We start from the raw sequence: 20590 nt of genomic DNA, 5'->3' as shown, positions 1-20590 counted from the left end.
ATTCGCATGTATAATGTTCCTCTCAAAAGCATTTATCAACTTACTTAATTCTAAGTGGGATGTCGTAAAATGAGTGGTGTTTTGCTTCTTTGCAGAGATAACTTGCTTGATAGGTTGAAGCATCTTTGATAAGTTCGGCCTGCTTCGAGTTTTTGATCGCCATATTAGTTAAGAAAATCATGGATGAATCGCGTTATTGCTAAATTAGCCCAAAAGTGCAACTCAACTTCCAATCCAGATCACCAATTCACTCGTTCTCCAGCTGAATCAAGATAGTACCCTACAAGGCCACTTTGCCCTCGCCCCTCGCTGCCCCAACCCGGGCCGTGTCTAACGCCAGGTGGACCGAAGTGGGGGAGGGAGATCACGAATGAATCAATGAATGGAGGGGCAACAGGTGAGCTCACGAGATCTATCAATCTGCCGCGAGATGCACACCTGGACGAATGACCGACCCGTGCCGACTGTAGGCACCTGGTGACGTCACAGTGACCTCGTGACGTCAGGCGCCTTGACCCGCGCGGGCGGGGCTGGCGGCTTCTCACGACTCGGTGGCGAAACTGGAAGGTATGCACTGGTCAGGCTTCCACGCTCGGGCGGGGTTACCGTCCGGCCGCCCTCGGCTTGACCGCCATAACGGGCTGGTTGGAAATGGCGCAGGAAACAGTCTGGCCGTCTGGGAATACGGTCAGCCGACGCAGCCTGCGACATGCGAAGGAATACCTCGATGTCTTCCCTAATGGATGTTGTGGAAGCATTGCTTTCCGCAGGGTCGGAAAAATAGCTGTTTTATGGGAATGGTTGAGGTCTTTCTGTGAAAGCGGAGCTATGACCCTAACTTGTTCAATAGAGCGATTATCCACATTGAAGGTTAAATGCGACCGCATTGCTGTTCTCGTAAAACTGATTTATGGGGTGAGATATGTTCGACATACTGTTGTCAGTACAGGGGTATTACAGATGACCTGAGAATAGCCTGGTGTGAACAAAATAATGCTTCAGATTAAAGCTTTGGCCAACAGACATTGTGTACTGAAGTGGTCGTTCCACCATCCTTACCTGTTCTTACGTTAATAGCGCGTTGTTTAATTTTTTGAAATTTAATGAAGAATATGGTTAATAATTCGTTATGTTAATGATTCGCAAGTTCTTACGTTAATAATTCATAAAGTAAGTGATTAAATGACACTTAGTAGCTTTGAATTCGCTGTAAATTACATGTAACTCATTCTACTGAAAGCACGGATTCCATTCCCTTTGGAAAAACTGTACACTCCCTTGAGTGTATCACTTTTTTTACTTTGTACAACAAATGGAGTTCTTATTTTCTGGAAGAGTAAACACCTAACGGCCATGTAACCAAATGCAATACAAAATGTCATGCACAATAGACACGAAGCTCATGTAAACGTCAACGCTTTCAGGCTGTGGAACAGGAGAAAATCCCACGGCGTAGAGCTGCCACTTCTTGATACTATACGGCGTAGAGCTGCCACTTCTTGATAAAAATCCTGCCCGCCCGGCGTGAAAATGTTCCAGAAAAATATTTAAGCCCGCAAACCTAACTTTATTTGCTTCTTTTCTCATACTATACACATTTCTATAGGCCCAATCCCATACATTATATATTAACATGACAAATGTTCAGCAACAACGAATAGCCAGAAAAGCATGCTCATTTAATAACGTACACAAAATTTATTCACACAAAAAAATGTATTCAGTGGGCTCAGTCAGCCTCTGGCCTAGCCAAAAGCTACATATTTGTCAAAAAAGAAATATATGGAATGTGCCTAGCCAGTCTTTTGCTTACACGCCAAGCTACACTCTACCCTACAAATATTTTTTTATGAGCTGAGCCAAAATATGGGGTGCACACAACACTAAACTGCCAGATGTATATGACTATTGTCCATCACGCAATATGTAGATATGAACCTGGGTAACCATACCAGCTTGCTACGGAGAATGGCAATGCAGGCTAAAAGCTGTTGCCCGAGGTAACATACCTCACTGAACTTTGTAGAGCCTGCATATTCTTTAGTCAATGCGAGGTCGGTTTCTTACCTTCACGAACTTGAGAGTCACATCCGGGGGTGACAGAGCAATCATTTTCGGTGTAAGGTCGGTAGGAATGCTAGGTTCAGCTGGCGTACGCTATCCGGAGCGAGGAAGGGGACAATTTTTGCGCTGTGTTATGCTTATAAGCTCGATTTTGTCCAGCGTTTGAGATACCGGTAAACAAAAATGGAGGCGGCATATTGGTTTACCTCTTCACTACATCCATTGCGCACCGTTGGAAAAATGCCTGTTTCATGTATTACGTACGCCAGAATGCCTCCACGCTGTCACTGCTGAGAGCAGAATAGAAGCTAAAGAACTTCATGTTCATTTAGCTTAGTCCTTGTCATGAGAGGGAATTGCCCGTGGTGGGCTTAAGATTGCGACTTTTTTCATATTGCTTTTAAGCAGATGGCGGTAGGTGACATGCTCGAATTATGACGAAAGCTTCCAGTAAACCAAGTACGAAAAATGTTTTGTAATAGGTGTAAGAATGAAACACAAACATCAAATGCAACAGCACAAAGGTACCAACGATGATGACGCATGAAAAACAAAAGTAAAAGAGCAAAAGTAAAGAGCATTATGCTGGTGCGCGTTCATTACCTCAAACAAACTGGAGAGGTTGAAGGCTTCAGGCTCATTTCAGGGCGTGGTGGTAGACGAAGATTGACACCCTGATCTGAATACCCAGTTGGGTATATTATGTCTAGGTTTTGGGAGAGACATTATTAAGTCGCTGAATATGGCACATGAGAAAATATAGCTAGAACAAATGTTGAATGCCGCCGGTTTAAGAAGGTTGCATAGCGTCTTAACTTCAACCCGGAACGTTTAATCAGAACACATGTTTGGTCATTACCAACTCAGACATGCTATGTTCGATCAAGTGCCTACTCACTAGTGCTTGCTGTCAGTCAGTCATCATGCTTGTCATCATGTTCAATCAGTCACTTCTGTCATTCATCACGTTTTTATGTGCATGGTCAAAATCATGCTTGTCATTGAGAGTGCATACCATGCTAAGCTGAGATAAGCATGCTAACAATTTTGACACCACTGTGCACTTTTTTGGCGGCGCCTTGCAGGCCTGCGGGATTAAAAGTGGCAGCTCTAACTGTCCAACTGCCAGTGGCAGTCGACAGAACATTGCAATGTACGCGTTCATCATCCTTGCATTGGTTACCTTAATGTAGGCAGTGACAATTAAAAACCACAACAAAGTCATTCATGGCAGCAGAATACAACGGTTTGGTTGCAGCGGGCAGAGGTAGCGCCACCAGGGGGCGAGGCGGGTGGGGGAGGGGGGGGGGGGGGGCGGAGCAGGCGTCTGTTGTTATTTGCCAAGGAGTGTATCTTTCTTTCGCCCGTTGCAATTTTAGAAGGTTCAACTACGTCGACCAGAGGCGCCGAGTGATTTTAAACAATACATTCTGCCTAATCCAAAGTACGCCACTGAAAGCGACGACTTTATATTCCAGGCGACAATATTTTCCCATAGGAGATTCTAGAAGGCCCATACCACAGGTTATTAGGCTATAAACCGGCAGGAGGCCTCAACGATTCAAAGGAGGCCCCATGCGACTCACAGGAGGCCCCATGAAAACGCAACAAGACCATCCAGCTCAATACGAAGTCTCGTTTGGAGAGACTGGGGGCCCCACCAGACAAACAAGAGGTTTGACCAAGTATATACCCAACTTAAAGGCCCTTCTTAAAAGTGGGCAAAATCAGAGCATTTTCGTTGAGAGGGATTGGGGTGGACGGCCAGATCTGCTTGGGACCACATACCTGCTCGCCCCTGTTGGAAAAAACTCGGCGACGCCTGGGCGCGGCCACGGGCTCGGCGCTGCCACGGGCGGCGACGGGAGGCCCTCTCCATGGTCCCGGTGCACTCCCCGCCCTCTCTCCAGCGTGCGATCCCGGCCGCCACGTGACCCCGATACCTGGCCGCGACGGCGGTCACGTGGTGGCCGCGGGCGGCCGGCGGAGGCGCGCCCTTGGAGGCTGCCGCTGCCAGAGCCGGGCGCCAGTCTCCTCCCTGCGCTCAACTCCGCCGCACCATGGCTCTCCGACTGGTGATCGTGCTTCCCGCCCTGCTGGCCTCTGGTGAGTCCGGGCTCGCGCGGCCCCGCCGCCGAGGCGGCGCAGAGGAACCGCCCGCTCGGCTCAGGGCAGTCGAAGACGGACCGGCGCGATATTGCGCGCCTGCGTGGGTTTGAGTTGGTGCTGCTCACGCGAGCTGATGGCCCAGGGACCCATCTGATGGGAAATTGTCGTCGTCGACGATGGCAAGTGCTGAAGTGGGAGCTCATCGCCATCCGGTAGCGTGTAGCGGCTCCCGTGTTGACCGAAAATAGTCGTGAATTTTATATTTTCTCTTTATCAATAGCATTGAGCGACTGTCTGATTCCCCGCACGTAGAGTAAAGCAAGGGATCACCCATGACGTACCCTGGAAGGTCGCGTGGGGCACACATCCACACCTCATTAACCACCCACCGCCCATCCCCCGACCATCGCGGCCGGCCCCGAGGCTCTCCATGGCACCGTCTCCCCTGCATCCTCAGCTCGCAAGCCGTCCCGTCTCGGGCCAACGAGCCCGCCCGCCCCCGTCCCCAGCGCTGTCGCAATCCCCACCACCGCACCGGGCGCCCGTCACGCGGCCGCGCGCGCTCGTGCGAGACCCGGCTCGCGGCCGACTCCCGCGGTGGTGCTGCCTTTCGCGCGTCAATCTCCCCGGCGTGCTGGGGAGATCCGGCGGTGCGGCAGCGCTGCCGAATAGCTGCCGCTGAGGTGATCCGGCGGTGCTGCGGTGCTGCCGGCCAGCTGCATGGCAAGCTATGCCGTGCTGCAGGGTGGCATGGAATCAGAGCAGATGGGGCGTGTTGAGTCATACTTCCATGTATTAATGGAAATGTGCTTAATTTTGGGAATTCAGTTGTATACCCGATATGTCAGGAAATTAAAGACATTGATTGAAAATTAAGAGAGTTGAACAAAGGGATGGCAGTACTAAGAAGTTTGTCGAATTTCGTTTCTAGAAGGTATAGAAACTTGAGTAAAACACAACTTTTTGGCCCAATGAAGCTGAAAACCTCAGGCATCTCAAATTTGGTCACTTTTACCTTGTCATTGTTCGTAGCGCTGTAAACAAGAGCACTGCCATAAAATAATGGCCAGTACCGCGCCCATAAAGCACAAGGGCATTAGGGGCCCGCCCTCTCCCTGCTTATGTAATTTTCGACATGCATCAAGATACATGCAAGCGATGTGGATGCTCCAATGGCCGTGTTCGTCACATACAAATAAAAACACTGAAACAATAGAAGTTACCTCACGTCGTGCTAGGAAGTCACCAAACTGTGGCATGCTATAACATTTTTAGGTAAAATTTTGAGCCCTGCCTACTGGTTTGGAGGCATATATTTGCTTGGGATATATTTTTTGGTTTGATGCCCCTCACGCAATTTTTTAGTGTATGATGCGGCTGACTACGGTTTACTTTCTAGTACATGTGCTTGTGAATATCTGTTCCGCGCGTCAATTTCATTTTTTAAATTAAAGGCTCCAGTATTGCATTCTCCGCCTCTTGGTGGCTCCCCATCCCACATTTTATCCTCCCGGATCTGCAACCACCACTTGAGGCACAATTGCCACTAGCGACTCCAAGGAATGCAAGCCGTGTAAGCAACGGCGGAGACCTGTTGCAACAGAGCGCCGGCTGCCAATCTCGCTGTACATTGAGCGTCCTATGGCCGCGGCCTCCGGTTTGTGGGATTGCTGCAGCTAATCCGTCGCAGAGGTGTGCCTAATTCGTACGGTAACGTACAGCGGCGGCCGCACGCTTGCTGCCACCATGGGCGGCCCAGTGGAAGCTGAGCGCTGTGCGTACACATTTCTGCTAGTTAGTTGGTTAGTTACTTGGCTTTTAGAGTTTGCTGGTCAGTTATTAGGTTTTGAGAGCTGCTTGGCTATATGCGCCCACTTTTCTACAATGTTTTAGATTTGAATGCGCAACTTGCGATGAGTTTTAACTTTTACTTTTGTTTTATAAAGATGCCTGTTGGTAGGAACGCGGGTCGAAGGAGCAAGCTTTTCATGAATACAACGAAATAGGATGCAGTTTCCCTCAATAGCGCAAACGTTCCACCCATGCTGGAGCGTTTCTTCGAGCTGTTCGAGTGGCAATTTGGCTGATTGGATCATGCAGAGATCTGGTATTTGTGATATGATCTACTTTCGCATATCTCCGTCTAACGTCGTTGAACATTTTGTAATAAACGCTCAACAAAGTGACGTTTGCGCGTAGCAATCCTGCAATCAAGCAATCGTCCTCAACCGTTAGAAGTGTAGGCCCGCACCTACTGCTAGGCAATTTGCCGCGCTTGCTTGACAGTTCCATCTTGCGCACTCGTCGGATTTTATGGTTCTCGTTTACCAGTACAGCGTACTTACCCTGGTGGGCTGCATACAAAACGAGCCGTCTGGTCCCAGTGCTGCCTTATCATGACAGTGACCGATTGTGTTTGTAGCCAAGACATACGGTCCCAACATTATCACGCTAGCCATCTCATCACCCCATCAGTAGTATAGCCGTAGTGTTTCCCCGGGCGGTAGCCTTCCTTGACGCCTGTGTTCACTGGCACGTTCATGGACGCCAGACACTGTGAATATTGAGCGCGCCGAAAGCTCGTGGGGCACAGCTGCGAAGGGCGGCCGCCGGCCCCGTGCCAGCACAGCCTTGAACTGCTCGTGTTGAGCGGCGAGCACGGGGCAGCAGTACGGCGGGCAGATCTGAGGGCGCTCCCCCCCCCCCCCCCTCCACATACGGCAGCACCCTCAGGTATGTAACGCCTCCCCCAGCCCTATCTCGTGATATGCAGCACCTCCCCATCCGTTCCCGTAGGCCCAGCCCTGAGGGAACTTGTACCGTTCTCTAAAGTTGGACTCCCCTAGGTTTCGACGCTGGATCCGCCTCTGCAAGTTAATCTCCCCTAAGTTCTGACCCCGGATCCGCCTCTGCAAGGTGCCTGTCCCGATTCCCAATCGCACGTTGCGAGTGGCTCTTAGTCGTCGCGCACTCGTGGGGGGAAGGGGAGGGGGCGATGGACGCTGACTCGAGCCTGCCCGGCGGCTTAACGGATCTCTGCTGCTCCTGCGAAGGGATCAAAAAGTCCTAAAGATGACATCGAAGAGCGCAGCGCGGTATCTAGCGCTGCACAGCAATCATATGTCTAGATAAAGTCGTTGGGGAGGAACGCTCACGTTCTTGCACAGCTCCTCTCGGTCTGCGTTCAGTGAGGGGAAACTGGGTCGCAGCATTTATCGGTCTACCGCACACAGCGCAGCCTTTCATTCCGCTCTCCTTTCTCTCCTGCGCTGCCACGGTGGCCGGGTCAGTGACACAGACACCTCCAAGACGGCGGAGAGGAGGAGACGCAAACGGATTTTGATCCATTGCTACCGTGCTTGTGCTAAGTTGGACTACTGGGAAATTGTCCGTCGTGGGGGACCGATGCTCGCCTGCAATCCAATGGGCACGTTGCTCTACACGATAATCCTAAAAGATGAATATCGGAGGAAGGTGAGCCTACGAAGTATTGAAGGAACCGTGCTCCGTGCCTGGGAGAAAGAGCGAGGCGAAAAACTGGGAGCAAGATGAGCGCGAGCGGTCCGTTTTTCCACCCCGCCGCGCACCTTGCTTCCACCAAAGCAGGCAGAGCTGTACCCTCTCCCCGTGCTACGAGCGGCGTCGGGCGGGGTCGGCCGGCCCGTTAGAAGTGAAAGTGGCGGCGCCAGGCGACGCCCGCGGACGGCGCGGGCGCTCTCCAGACGTCATCGCGACCTTGAGGACCCACGGCAGGCCAGCGCGGCGGCCGCCACCGCCACCGCCACCGACCGCCACCGCATATGGGGCGGCCACGGCTGGCAGGGACGGGGCGGATGTGAGGACCGTGAGGGTGCGGGCGTCTCGGCCACGGCCGTTGGCGGATGCGGTAGCCAGTAGGGAAAGAGGGACATTTGGTTAGTGTTTTACGGAATGGTTGGGGCGAGGCGTCGGCGCCACGGATGGAATAACTGTTCGGACTACGGTCATAGTCTCGCGTGTTAGTAGGTACCCAACGTTTCAACCAGTCAACTCTCCGGCCGTTGTCAGGTCCCAGTGAGTCCCGAAAACGGCTGGATTGTGCTTGGCGGTCAGTCACACACGCGTCACAGCCGAAATCGTCTACTTGGCATTGCTGGGATTCGAACCGAGGTCTTCTGAACATGAGTCCAGCCCTTTACCACTGGATCTCCTTTGCGGTTATCTCAGTGGTCAAGCGCTGGACTGCTAATTAGAACGCCCGGTTCGAATCACAACAATGCCCATGACAAAATTTGGGTTGTAACGCCTGCATGGGTAAGGGCCAAGCGCCGTTCAGTCCTTTTCGCGGCTCAATAATACCTGACAACGGTCGGAGAATACCTGCCCGAAACGTTGTGTCCATGTGAGCACATCAGACGACGACGGTAGTCCGAACAAACATTCCAACATTCCATCCGCTGACAATCGGGGCAACGGGAGACCGCCGCGATATGGAATGGAGAGAAGGCGTGGAACTGACTGAGACAACGCACACGATGGTGGAAAAGAAGCCGATATAGCACAGGTCAAGTTGGGTGATGGGAATGAAACGATATGGGTGAAAGAAACGATATGATTAGAGAGCATTCCGCATAATTCTGTGCCTGTATGTCTGACCACACCGTGACTGGGCCTAGGGTAAAGTTGAACTTCATGTCTTATTCTTATTGTATTAAGACGTCATATCCAGCCGCCATGTCGACCAACCGCCAAACAGCACGCAAAAACTCCACCTTGAAACGGCCATCGCTGGCTAATTCGTCGGGATGGCCTCGATGTGTCAGTATCGTGCCATCAGTGTGACAGACCGATGTTTGAACGACGTCTTCTGTTGTTATCACAATTATTTTATGCTGAAGTTAAGACGAGAAGATGTCCCTTAGATATTCCTGTTCTCTGATTATTGATGTCTGAAGTCTTAACGATGTCAGCTGATGAACAATTTAATACTGCAGCGTGAGGCGCCGATGTAAACCATGACCAGGCCCGATCCTTAACCCATACAGTTGCACGCTTACAACACTGCAGTGCTGAGAGGAGCTTTTGGCTTACGTTTTGGGCTTTGGACTGCATCAGGGAACCAGCAGTGTTGGAAAGTGTCTCAACATGTTGTTTCATACCAGGACTGGACGTGCTGTAAACTCATATACAAAGCTTTTGCTTATCCCACCCAAGACGGTGGAAGAAACTAATAAATCACGCCGGTAGACGTTTACATTCCAGATCGTTTGGGTGGTCGGATTTTCATTGCAACACGCCCACAAGGCAGACAGCTTACACTTGCCCGAAACTGTGCCAATTGCCGTGTTAAGCTTGCATGACTGTGTGGGCTGCTCAGTGATTGTTGCTAATCACAGCCTACATAGGAGATAGCTGCAAATTTTATTCCGTGGCTGCATGCTCATTAATGACCTGAGAAACCGTGCAATGCGAGCCGTTATTGAGTTGTAAGGAAGGACAGTTCGTCTCCACGCCAACGAAAACAGACCGCGTCTCTGGGTTGACAATCAGATCAAAAGCACATTTAGCCTGGCCTGTGTCTATAAACCAAATTTCCGGCTCAAAATTCACACGCCGCCAGTTTTCGGTTGTAATGAACCGCTTCGTAGACATCGTGAACAAGCGTGCGCAGAATCGCAAGGTGCCGCTTCTATCAGCAATATCCGCCACTGTCTTTGTTCCGCACATACTGCAGCATAATGTTGCGACGCTGGAACGATGCTCTGACCACCACAACCTCTCTTGCTCATGTTTCATTCATCTGGCCGCAGGGCCTTGATCGGGCCGATGTCTGGCACTGTTGAACCGGCCGGCATTCAAGCCGCGCCTCATGAGAACGTGCAGAGCCGTGTCGCCACCGGTGGCCATGGCAGAGTAACGCTGACACTCGGACTCTCCTGCATAGAGGCTGCCGTGCCCAGCTCCAGCCGGGGGTCATCACAGAATAACGTTACCGAAACAACAGTTACTCGCTTTAGCAACGGTCAACCCACTCTGAATAACGGGCGTGATATCGACTACGTGACGTCTTAAAAAGGGTGCAAAATGTTTGTACACCACATGCACACCATAATTATTGCATGCATAATAGCCTGCAGATCATGTGCCTCAACGGTTATACAAGTACGGGGATCAGGCATCGGGATGAGCTTGTGTCGTCTTGCTGCCTGGAATCCGCTCATGCAGAGGCATTGATCGGGATACCAAGGGCGGTGTTTGCTCCCCTGCACTGTGGTGCCTCACGGCTCAGTCCGTGTTGTCAGACGGCTCAGCTCTTGTTGCCACATGGCTCAGCCCGTGTTGCCACACGGCTCAGCCGTGTTGCCACATGGCTCAGCCCGTGTTGCCAGACGGCTCAGCCAGCGTTGTCAGACGGCTCAGCCCGTGTTGCCAGACGGCTCAGCCAGCGTTGCCAGACGGCTCAGCTTGCCCCTTGAATGGGGCCGTGCCCTCCTTTCATCAGCCAAGGCCAGGAAGTCTCTGACCCACCATCTGTCCTTGTCTCCAGCTGCCGGCCAGATCACCAGCTGCGAGTACTCAGAGGGTCTGCAGACCTACCCGGATCCGTACAGCTGCGACAGCGTGAGTGACCCTCGGCGTCAGCCGGTGCATGACCGACGGGAAGCTATCTCTCTGGCATATTGCCTCTCTGGCATCGCTGACGGGGCCAGATTCCTTTATTTGCGGCTGAGGAAATGACTGGATTGATCGCAGCCGTAATCGGCTCGCTTTTCCGAGGCATCAGTCTTGACCCCCTGGAACGAGAATGCATGAAACTTGGAGTGTTTTGCATCATGGTTGGCTTTAGCTCGTGGAGATGAATTGTATAAATACTTGCATTTCGAGTATCTGCGCGCTGATGTGATACGTGGAGACGGCAGAGATTTCCCTGTGTCTCAGAGATCGCAGGCCTGTCCGATGTATCAGAGGCCGCAGGCCTGTCCTAGCTCTCAGAGACCACAGGGCTGCTCCGATGTCTCAGAGGCTGCGCGACTGTCCTGACCGCCGTGGCGGGCTCGTTTCAGTACTTCAAGTGCGCCAACGGCACGCTCACCCAGGAACGCTGCGAGAACGGTCTGCTCTTCTCGGGAATCGGCGCCGTTCACGACAACTGCGACTACTTCTGGCGGGTCGAGTGCGGAGATCGGCCGTTCGAACGTGAGTACGCCTCCTGCTACGGAGATAGTCGCAGGATTACGACTTGCACTATACATTTTAAGAGGAGTCGAGGAGTAACGCTCCCTTTTGCGCAACTCAGGCGTATGAAGCCGGAGCTGCTTGTAACGTGTTTTGTCCTGACGGGGACGCTGTTAGGATTTTCTTAAGGGCGGTGTGGGGTGGGGGCGGAGTTCGATGGTTATGCACCACGCCCATTTTGGGCTTTTGGTCGAGTCTATGGTAAAATACCTGACGTAAGGTGACCCAGGCTCCCTCGGGGCTGTACCCCTATGCACACCATGCACTGGTGCAAGGAGCATGATGTTTGTGCAAGAAACATTAACTCACTATGATACTCTATAAGTTTCTTTTCCCCCTAGGACATGAAAGAGACGTCTCCAATGTGCTGCTGATATATCCCAAGTCATGTATTGTCTATGTTTACTTATATCCCGTGCGTAGCAATGCATGAATGTTGAAATGCTTGTTGATACAACCAATAAGTATTTAATCGGGCCAGACCCCTTTTTAACCTTTAGCGCACAACAGTGGATGGCGTCATTATTAATCAAACGCGTTCGAGAAAAATAGATTACAAAAACAGCAAATCCTTAACGTTGTTTACGTACTGCGCACATAAACTAACAGGATGCAGCTACCAAAATATGACTTCATGTAGTTTGATATATTTGATGACTTGCTAGTATTTGCACTTCATCCCTATGCATTTATCCTCATGATGCAAAAGCAATGGATTAAATCGTCGCTTCTTTGCGAGGGTTATTCGAAACTTTTTTGTACAACTGCATTTTTCTCTCATATATTTAAACTGGCACTAGGCTAATGCATGCACACACACCTCATGTATTCACTGACATGCCTTTAAACTTTCATCGGTTAAATACATTCCACAGTTTGACATATTCAGATGCGACACGATATAAATCCTGCCACTTTGCAGGAATGTCGCCAAAGTGTTAACGTGCTGAACGATGTGCCCATTGCTCACAACTTTGATTTATAACGCATCTTATAAGATGAAAACCAGCCAACGATAACTAGTCTTCAATGCCCACTGCAGCTAAACTTGAAAAATTTGCTTTTATCTTACAGTGAGAGGTCTTAAGATGACTGTTTTCGTATGGAACAAATGTGAATGATAAGCAGATTCTATAACACCTTGATACTTGGGGAGCTCTTTCAAGAAATGAATGGCTGTGTATAGTGCCTTATGCATTTGTGTGAAACGCTGATTTGGGCTGGGTAGGGCAGGTGTAATTTTAAACCCATGTGAGTGAATACGTTGTATATGTGTGCCTTGCATTAGGTCACAAGAGGTCTGAGTGCATTCTGATCAAATGGAATAGCCGGGAAAATTCTTAAGAGGTTTAATAAAGAATGTTATTTCATTCAAAGAAGTGTAATACCATAAAAATTGTCTAAATGTACAATTTAAATTAGCTGTGATCGCTTGTTGCGCGCATATCGAGGTGTTTTAACGTACATGCGTTTTAGAGGGAAAGAGAGAGAGAGAGAGAGAGAGAGAGAGAGGAGAGAGAGGAGAGAGAGAGAGAGAGAGAGAGAGAGAGAGAGAGAGAGAGAGAGAGAGAGAGAGAGAGAAGAGAGAGAGGAGAGAGACTGAGAGAGAGAGAGGGGAGAGGATGAAGAGGAGGAGAGAGAGAGACGGAGAAGAGAGAGAGAGAGAGAGAGGAGGAGAGGAGAGAGAGAGAGAGAGAGACGGAGAGAGAGAGAGAGAGAGGAGAGAGAGAGAGAGGAGGAGGAGAGAGAGAGCGAGAGAGAGATGAGAGAGGCTGTTCCTAAATTACGTCGTTATCAATGTTGTCTGTTACGCCTTTGCCAAAGGAACTGGGCTGGTTGTTAGTCCTATCATTTTTGCGTTGACAAATTGCTGCGCAGTGTAGTTGGATTAAAACTTCTGTCGAAAGTTATTAGTATGTTTAAGGAGGTTCTAATGGTACACATTACATTAAGTACGATAAGGTCATCTAAGGTACACGTAAGGTCATCACATCAAGCAGTAACCGATTAATCAAAGTCGCGAACGCTCGCTGTGTGAGACTCATATATGTGGGGGGGGGGGGGGGGGGGCAGGAGAGAGGTTCAAATAAATGCTTGTCCCATCGTCTCCACCGGTAACCTTCTTGAGGTATTAAAAAAAACTTTTATAACGTTTTGAATGGCAATGCACTCCCCTCTGGACATCGAATGGCAAAATTCCGTGAATGAGCATCACAAAATCTGCCCGTCTTTTACAGAGCATGTAGGTATTGTGATCAGAAATGAGATATCGTTACCCAAACATGGACATTGTCATTTGCAGCTCGTGGATTACGCTAAAGTTCGGCCAAGTATAGGTGCCGGAATCCTATTGTGCGAGAAACAATAAACTAACGCACACATACAATTCCAGGCTACGTAAGAACTGACTTGATGACTACTATGCATAATCCTGATGAGGAATGCGACATGAAGAAATATTCCTAACGGACAGCATAACATCAGACGAGCGTTCAGGCCGGCTTTTTTTATCCTTCTAAATACTTGCGTGCTATACAACAGGTCCATGTGTAAGCCTGAAGCCTTGAACAGGCCTTTAAGTCCGAAGGCTGCAGGCATGAGACGAGAACAACCTCCCCGTTGTGCAAGACCTAGACAACGAGCTGCCGTGGACGGGTCAGCAGCATCCGACGTGAACAGGTTTGACGGCATAGCAGCCGTGCGATTCATTTGGGTCGTACGCCCTGCGATCCAAGGACAGTCTGCAGCTTCATCTCATAGCAAGCTAATGACGAGAAGCGATAACGTACAAGCTGTCCCACGTCGCCGAGCCGTAAGCCCGCGCTCTCGTCACATCCGCCATGCCGAGGCATGAGTGCTTCGTTTCAGTTCCACGAGTAAATAACGGATGCCATGTGGCGGTAAGCGGACTTGACATTCCAGCGCTGCACGCTCGAGCCGGCTCCGACCGCCTCGCTGATCCCACCTCCCCGATGCCGCCGCTTCGGAAAAGTTGACCGCACGCCCGCGGGTGGGCCCCAGCCCTGCAGCACCGGCGCCGTCTCGTGCTTAGGCAGGGGACCCGTACTGGGGGCTGATCGTGCGGCGCCTGCGGCCGGACCGGCTTCGTGATTGGAGCACGAGAGCGAAATGGCCATCTCAAGCGCTGGGTCAATCGACTCACGCGCTGGCAACTTAATCAAGATGAACAGTGGCCCCCCGAGTCTCGGCCGCAGTCACAAACGGCCGCGCCGCCCGCCGTCAGTGGGCTGAGCCCGGCGTGGGGCCTGACTGACTGGCGGCGCCATGAGCCAGCCATGGCACGACCCGCGGTCGTGACGGTCTGGCTCCAGGACTAGTTGCCCGCTTTGTTGCGGTTTTTCCGCCGTGGTCGGCGCGATAGACTGCAAAGGTATTGCTCCGAGCGGTAACACTCGGGGTGATGAAGACAGGTGGAGCAGGCGAGGGCCGTAATATTCGACCTCTTCTTTTCATGCAACGCCACGAAATATGGGGTTAACAGCAATATTTACTATTTAGCATCAATAAAGCTCCTTGTGGCATGTGATGAGCCAGTTGATATCAGCGGTGAACGGTTTCAGCCATCATTTTATTACAATCATTACGTTGTTGACGTGAATTATCGCACTGCAGATGATGCCAAAGTGTCACACAACCGGAAACCTTTGCGAACTTATAATATTGTGCCTGGTCAATGCCTTAGAAATTCGAACCTTCACACGATAGTTCAGCAGGCAGCCGTTCACTGACGCAGCGCCTCTGCGCTAATTTCACACATTTGCATCGTTTTCTGCCCGGCATGGGAGCATGGTTATTTGGCCGTGGTAATTTCAATGAATCCCGAATGGATCAACTTAAAACGCTTTACGGCCTTAGTGAATCGAATGGAACCATCAAATCATTAAAAAACCCACATGTTTTGAGGTGGATAGTGGTCACAACGATTTGACCTAAACGCATGTGTGTCTGCCATGGGTCGGTATCTCGCTGTTCGGGTCCAAGCGTCTTGTATTCGGGACTGGCTTCGACAAGGGTGGCATTGATCGCTTTCGACCGATTGTCTATTGCTCATGAGTCGGACATGAGTCATGAGTCATGAGTCGCTTCGTGGCATTCGAATGTGCATTCGCCTGCGTCGTTACCGTCGCTTGTGTCGACGTTGCCACGGATGGGGTCAGTGCGGACGAACCCAGTGACGTTTGGGAAGATTGACTTTCTTCACGGTTTGACGCTAACGGCGTCAAACCAGATCGAACTCTTTTAGCCGTAAATTTAACCACGGCGCCCCTTTCCGGAGGCGCCGTGGTTTTCCCTGTACACAACCAAAGCGCATTGCAGCGCTTGTGATCTTCCTTAACCCGCCTGCATAGCCGATGTGTACATAGAACGTTGCTTGGTTCGAGTCTAATGACATCTCCAGATTAGTAGGGGGTGTGGACGCTCCCCTTCGGTGCCAGAGATCAGTGGCTTACCCCGCCTCGCTGTTTGTGGGAAGAACGCGCACTGGTGCACTCTAGCTCTCAATAAACACTCTCAGACTTCGGAGGTCAAGGGGGCACAACGTTTCTGCGGACCGCGGCAAGATCAGAGGCTCGCACGTGATTACGCTGAGAAGCCGTGGCAAGAATCCAAAGTTGGAGCGCATATCTATTTCGAAACCATTTTGTCTAGCTAAACCATGAGCATAATTCCATCTACCCGAAAGCTACTGGGGCGCGGACCCACCAACCCCAGCTGGCGGTGGTTACGCCCATGGAACGCCCGCTGGCGGTGGTTACGCCCATTCCATCTACCCGAAAGCTACTGGGGCGCGGGCCCACCAACCCCAGCTGGCGGTGGCTACGCCCATGGAGCTTCGGCTGGCTCCGTCCCTAGCTGGGTCCATGCCTTGTCTATGGCCGATCAAACGCCGCCTCATGGTATGGAATGCCGTCCGACGGGGGATCGGTGTGGAGCCGCCTCCTCCGACCCACCCCGGGACCTGCTCCCCGAGGAGGGGGGAGCGAGACGGCAGGCATGTGAAGAACGGGCGCAGGACAGGCAGGCCGACCTTCTGCTTCTGCTGGTAGGTCTTCCGATCGTGCCTGCCTGATCCTCAATAAACATTTGCCAGTAACAATTGGCCGCCACGGTGTAAGCTGTCAAACGCGCCCCCTTGCACTCCACTCTCCTCCACTCCACTCCACTCCACTCCACTCCGCTTCATTCCATTCCATTCCAGTCCACTGCACTCCACTCCACTCCACTCCATCCCAGCCATTCCATGCTCGCTAATGGTGTCGCTGTATGCTGCGCCTTTCACCCAATGTAGCTAATGCTAATGGTAGCTAATGCACATACAGCATGCCTTATGTTCTTGCTCTTGCATATGTAGGACAGCCAAAAAAGCAGACAGTAGAATTAATTACTTTTTGTTCGCGTTGCCTGCCAAGGACCCCTTTACTTTCCCTGGCCATGGACGGCCGAGGCCCGGGCCCGTGACTGTTTGTGACCCAGGGCCCCTGAGAGCCGCCGCTGGCCTGAGACCTCTGGGATCTTTCCCGTAACTAAAGACCCCTGAGAGCCGTTGCTGAAAGAGAACCTTTGGGATTCCGCCCGTGTCCAAGGTCTCCCTTGCCACCCCGTCTGTGACCAAAAGTCCCTGAGAGCTCGCCCGTGACCAAAAGCCCCTGAAACCCCACCCGTGACCAAGAGCTCCCGAGACCTCGCCGTGACGAAGAGCCCCTGAGGCCCCGCCCTTTACCAAGAGCCCCTCAGACCGCGCTCGTAACCGCGGATCTCCGAGACCCCGTTCGTAACCGAGGACCGCCGGCCGCTACCCCAGCAACGCACTGGACCGGGCGTGGCCCTTCCCATGGCCTTGAGGTCGAGACGGCCCGGCCCGGCCCCGCGGAGCGGAAATGTGCGGCACAAGCCTTGGCGGTCGACCTCGGGCCGGCCTCACCTGCGGCGGCCGCTGACGGAGCGGGGAGGGGCACGAAACCGGGCCGGCTCAAGGGGGGGGGGGGAGCGACGCCTGACCCGGATGGGTGGGGCACTGGCGGACACCGGCTCTGGCACGGAGCTGGACGTGCTTGAGTCGCGACTCGTTTTCGGGAGGAAGCTGGTTGTCTCGGTCGTTACAGTGCTGCGGAGGGACAGACGGCGGGAGGCACGAGACATCGAGCGCTCTTCAAACATAATGTACGTACTGTGGACGTGCCCTTCCCAGCCGGTCTGCATCGGACTGTACGATAAAGACAACCTGTGTTGATGCTATTAACTGCTCAGGTGTTTTCGCGGCAGACGAATGGCGATGCACGAGCCCTGTTTTCGTGGCAGACGAAAGGCGATGCACGAGCCCTCCCAACTGACATGCGACCTGAGTCGTGTCGGAGACCAGGCAGCGAGTAACAAAGCGGGGCAAATGCGACGTGCGTGACCCGAACGAGAGCACGACGGCGAACCGTTCGCCGCTGTCGGCGGTTATAGGGCGGTGAGAGCGAGCCAAGGCTGCCCGGATGACCGGGGTCCCGAGCACCGAGACCGAGGTCACGGTGTCAGGCCGGTCATGATGGGGTAGACGGCGGAGAGGCCCCCGGCGCTTTCGTTCGGGAGTAAAGATGGTGCTGCGTCGGCGTTTGTGTGTGGACAGGAGGGACGGCTTCCATGCCAGAAGCGGCAAAAACTAAGTCTGGAGGGTTAGAGTGTTTGGAGAAGGTGATTATAAAAAGCATAGCTGTGTTCGGCAACAAAACGACAGGCTTCAAAAAATTGTTATTTACCCGCCAGTTCTCCTGGTGTGTTGGCGTTGTGTATACAGAATCGGCAGACTTACGTAGTTATAAATGAAAGGCGCGCAGATCAGCGGAGGGAAGTACATTAGAATGAGGAGTGCTCCTCAGACCTGCCAAACAGAAGCCTGATTGCGGGCAATCCCCATGAAAAATGCTAAAGCATGTGTGCGCAATGCTCCTTGTGTTCTGATTTTACGACAGCTATATTTTTTAGTGGCTGTTTGCGGTCAGTGTTTGCATACAGATGCGTGCATGACAATGTTTATTTTTACATGATAGGTTTAAGACAGCAAACCATTTTCCAACGGTCCGCCATCCCGTCCGTTTCGTCGCAGGCAGCAGTCCTCAGAGAGGGCGCCACCAACCACGCTGAGCCCGCCACCCTCCGTTTCAGTGTCGGCCGCGCGCGACGGCGCCTGCCCTTACAGCTTCGGCCTGTTCCCGTCCGGCGACGGGTGCGCTGACTACTTCGTCAAGTGCGCGTACGGCGAGGTGCAGCCAGAGCTGTGCACCGAGGGGCTGGCTTACGACGAGCGGAGTCACTCCTGCAACTGGCCCGACCTGCTGCCCGAGTGCTCCCCCGGAGATGCTGAACGTAGGTGGCAGCACGAGCTAGGCTGTTTGATATAGGTGGCAGCACAAAGACGGGCTTGCTGGCACCGGTACGCTGTTTTTATCTGACATTGTTCGGGGTTTTCATGCGGCAGCGGCAGCAGACCAATTTGCAGTGATGGGAAAACCATTTCGAACTATAAAACTATGAATGCATTGGCAATTTCACGCTCCACTATATTATGTCAGCGGAGCGATCACGCTGACCAATAACCACACCAGCTAGCGTTTGAACACGTCGTAAAATGCACCGAGCCCGCCGCCACGCCGGCTGGGTCATGGAACTGTCCCGCGACTAAACCCCCCCCCCCCCACCCCGAACAGAGCTGGTGGGCTACTCCTGCCCCGACAAGATCCCAGCTGGCTCTGCGTCGCTGAGGTTCGGACCTTTCCCGCGCTTCGCCACCGGCGAGTGCGACCGGCTGGTCACATGCATCAACTATTACCCGCGCCTCACCAAGTGCGGCGAGGGCAAGGCCGTCGACGAGAACTCGCTCACCTGCGTCGACGCCGAGCTGGTGCCCGGCTGCGGGTGAGAATGGGGAGAGGGCTGCGGGTGAGAAGAGAAGAGGGCTGCGGGTGAGAAGGGGAGGACCGCGGGTAAGACGGTGAGAGGGGGAGGGGAATGTTTTAGTGCGTCCGGTACTTTCCGAGATCACAGCGTTGGGATGTGAGGCTTTTCCAGTGTTTGGAAATGAGTCTCGATTCTGAATGAGTCATGAATGCTGAACGAATGGGTCTCGGCGATTTCTCTTTGGACGCGAGCATCAGTTATGTGATGTTCTCAGTCAATATTTTCAATGTTTTGTGTACACCGTGTGTTTTTTTTTCTGTAGGCGGTACTTGGTGAGCAAATTAGAAGACTATGAAAACATTCAGATCGAAATATTTGGCACCTCATCGTCTTAGAAAGTTGCTCTCTGGGTGCCGGCACGAACCAGGTACCTTGTTCAGCACACAACTAACCAAAGCTCTTCTAATGTGTCCGAAGTTATCAACACCCGGCGTTTAACATGTTCAATCGTTTTCAGGTACGCCAAGTAGAACACAAGGGAGTGATCACTTCTAGAAGCAGGACGATTGGGGGTTGGATCAGCAAACCGTCCGGAAACGGGACTCTGGGTGCTATCAACTTATAGCACTGGCCACATCCGACCGTGCCAGCTGTGTCCTGCGCTAGTTTCAACTCTGGTCCGGTGTTTTGACGTAAATACTCGTGCGTCCTGCGTTATTAAAATCCGCGATGTACAGCATGGCAGGTCTAGGTGGTGTCACCATTGATAGAAGCTCGTGACCATCAAAAACGCTGTCTGCCAGGTCAGGAGGACGGGATGCGTGCAGATGAATTCCACTCCTTCACAGGCCTTGCCGACTGCGGTCATTCTGGTGGTTCGACTGCTTCACCGCTCCAGCCTAATAGACCAATACATGTACATTATTGAAAACGGTGGAAGCACAGGTTTGGAGCTGTCTGTTTCTGTAAAGGAAAATGTTCTTGGTGACGATGGTTGGCTTTTAGGTGTACTCAAGTGATAATGAACTGGTGTAATACACGTTGGTATAAAACAAACGTCCTATTCAGAACGGAAATTTGAAAACGGCAAACTCAGCAAGCCTGCTTAGTACGGGCTGAACATTTTATCACGGAGTGACGGTGAAACAAGACTTGTCAATGCTCCAACAGTGAAGCAGAGCGTGTGATTTTGAAACACACCCTACGTGTTGCATACCGGCTGCATGTGAACAAGCCAACTTTTCATATTTGCTGTGCAAGCTCCACCGCACCCAGCAGGAATTAATTATTACAAACATGC

The 20590-nt window shown here is 52.0% G+C and overlaps 1 protein-coding gene across 1 annotated transcript; it reads left to right on the top strand.

Moving 5' to 3' along the window:
* Nucleotides 1-4069: 4069 nt before the first annotated feature.
* LOC119095518 (protein obstructor-E) lies at nucleotides 4070-20341 on the top strand. Its single transcript, XM_037218365.1, has 6 exons — nucleotides 4070-4170; nucleotides 10700-10773; nucleotides 11217-11349; nucleotides 18559-18759; nucleotides 19101-19308; nucleotides 19808-20341. The coding sequence occupies exons 1-6, from the start codon at nucleotides 4125-4127 to the stop codon at nucleotides 19818-19820; spliced, it is 675 nt and encodes a 224-aa protein (XP_037074260.1). The 5' UTR covers nucleotides 4070-4124; the 3' UTR covers nucleotides 19821-20341.
* Nucleotides 20342-20590: the final 249 nt, after the last annotated feature.

This window comes from Pollicipes pollicipes, unplaced genomic scaffold, assembly GCF_011947565.3.
Source record: "Pollicipes pollicipes isolate AB1234 unplaced genomic scaffold, Ppol_2.1 Scaffold_4219;HRSCAF=4965_pilon_pilon_pilon, whole genome shotgun sequence".
NCBI lineage: Eukaryota > Metazoa > Arthropoda > Thecostraca > Pollicipedomorpha > Pollicipedidae > Pollicipes > Pollicipes pollicipes.
This window is presented reverse-complemented; position numbering and strand designations above follow the sequence as displayed.

What these genes read in the sequence shown, in the direction of transcription:
- LOC119095518 (XM_037218365.1), top strand. Translation starts at nt 4,125, where the DNA reads ATGGCTCTCCGACTGGTGATCGTGCTTCCCGCCCTGCTGGCCTCTG. An exon ending in ATCCGTACAGCTGCGACAGC is followed by an intron (nt 10,774 to 11,216) that starts GTGAGTGACCCT and finishes GGCTCGTTTCAG; the next exon opens with TACTTCAAGTGCGCCAACGG. An exon ending in CGGAGATCGGCCGTTCGAAC is followed by an intron (nt 11,350 to 18,558) that starts GTGAGTACGCCT and finishes CCTCCGTTTCAG; the next exon opens with TGTCGGCCGCGCGCGACGGC.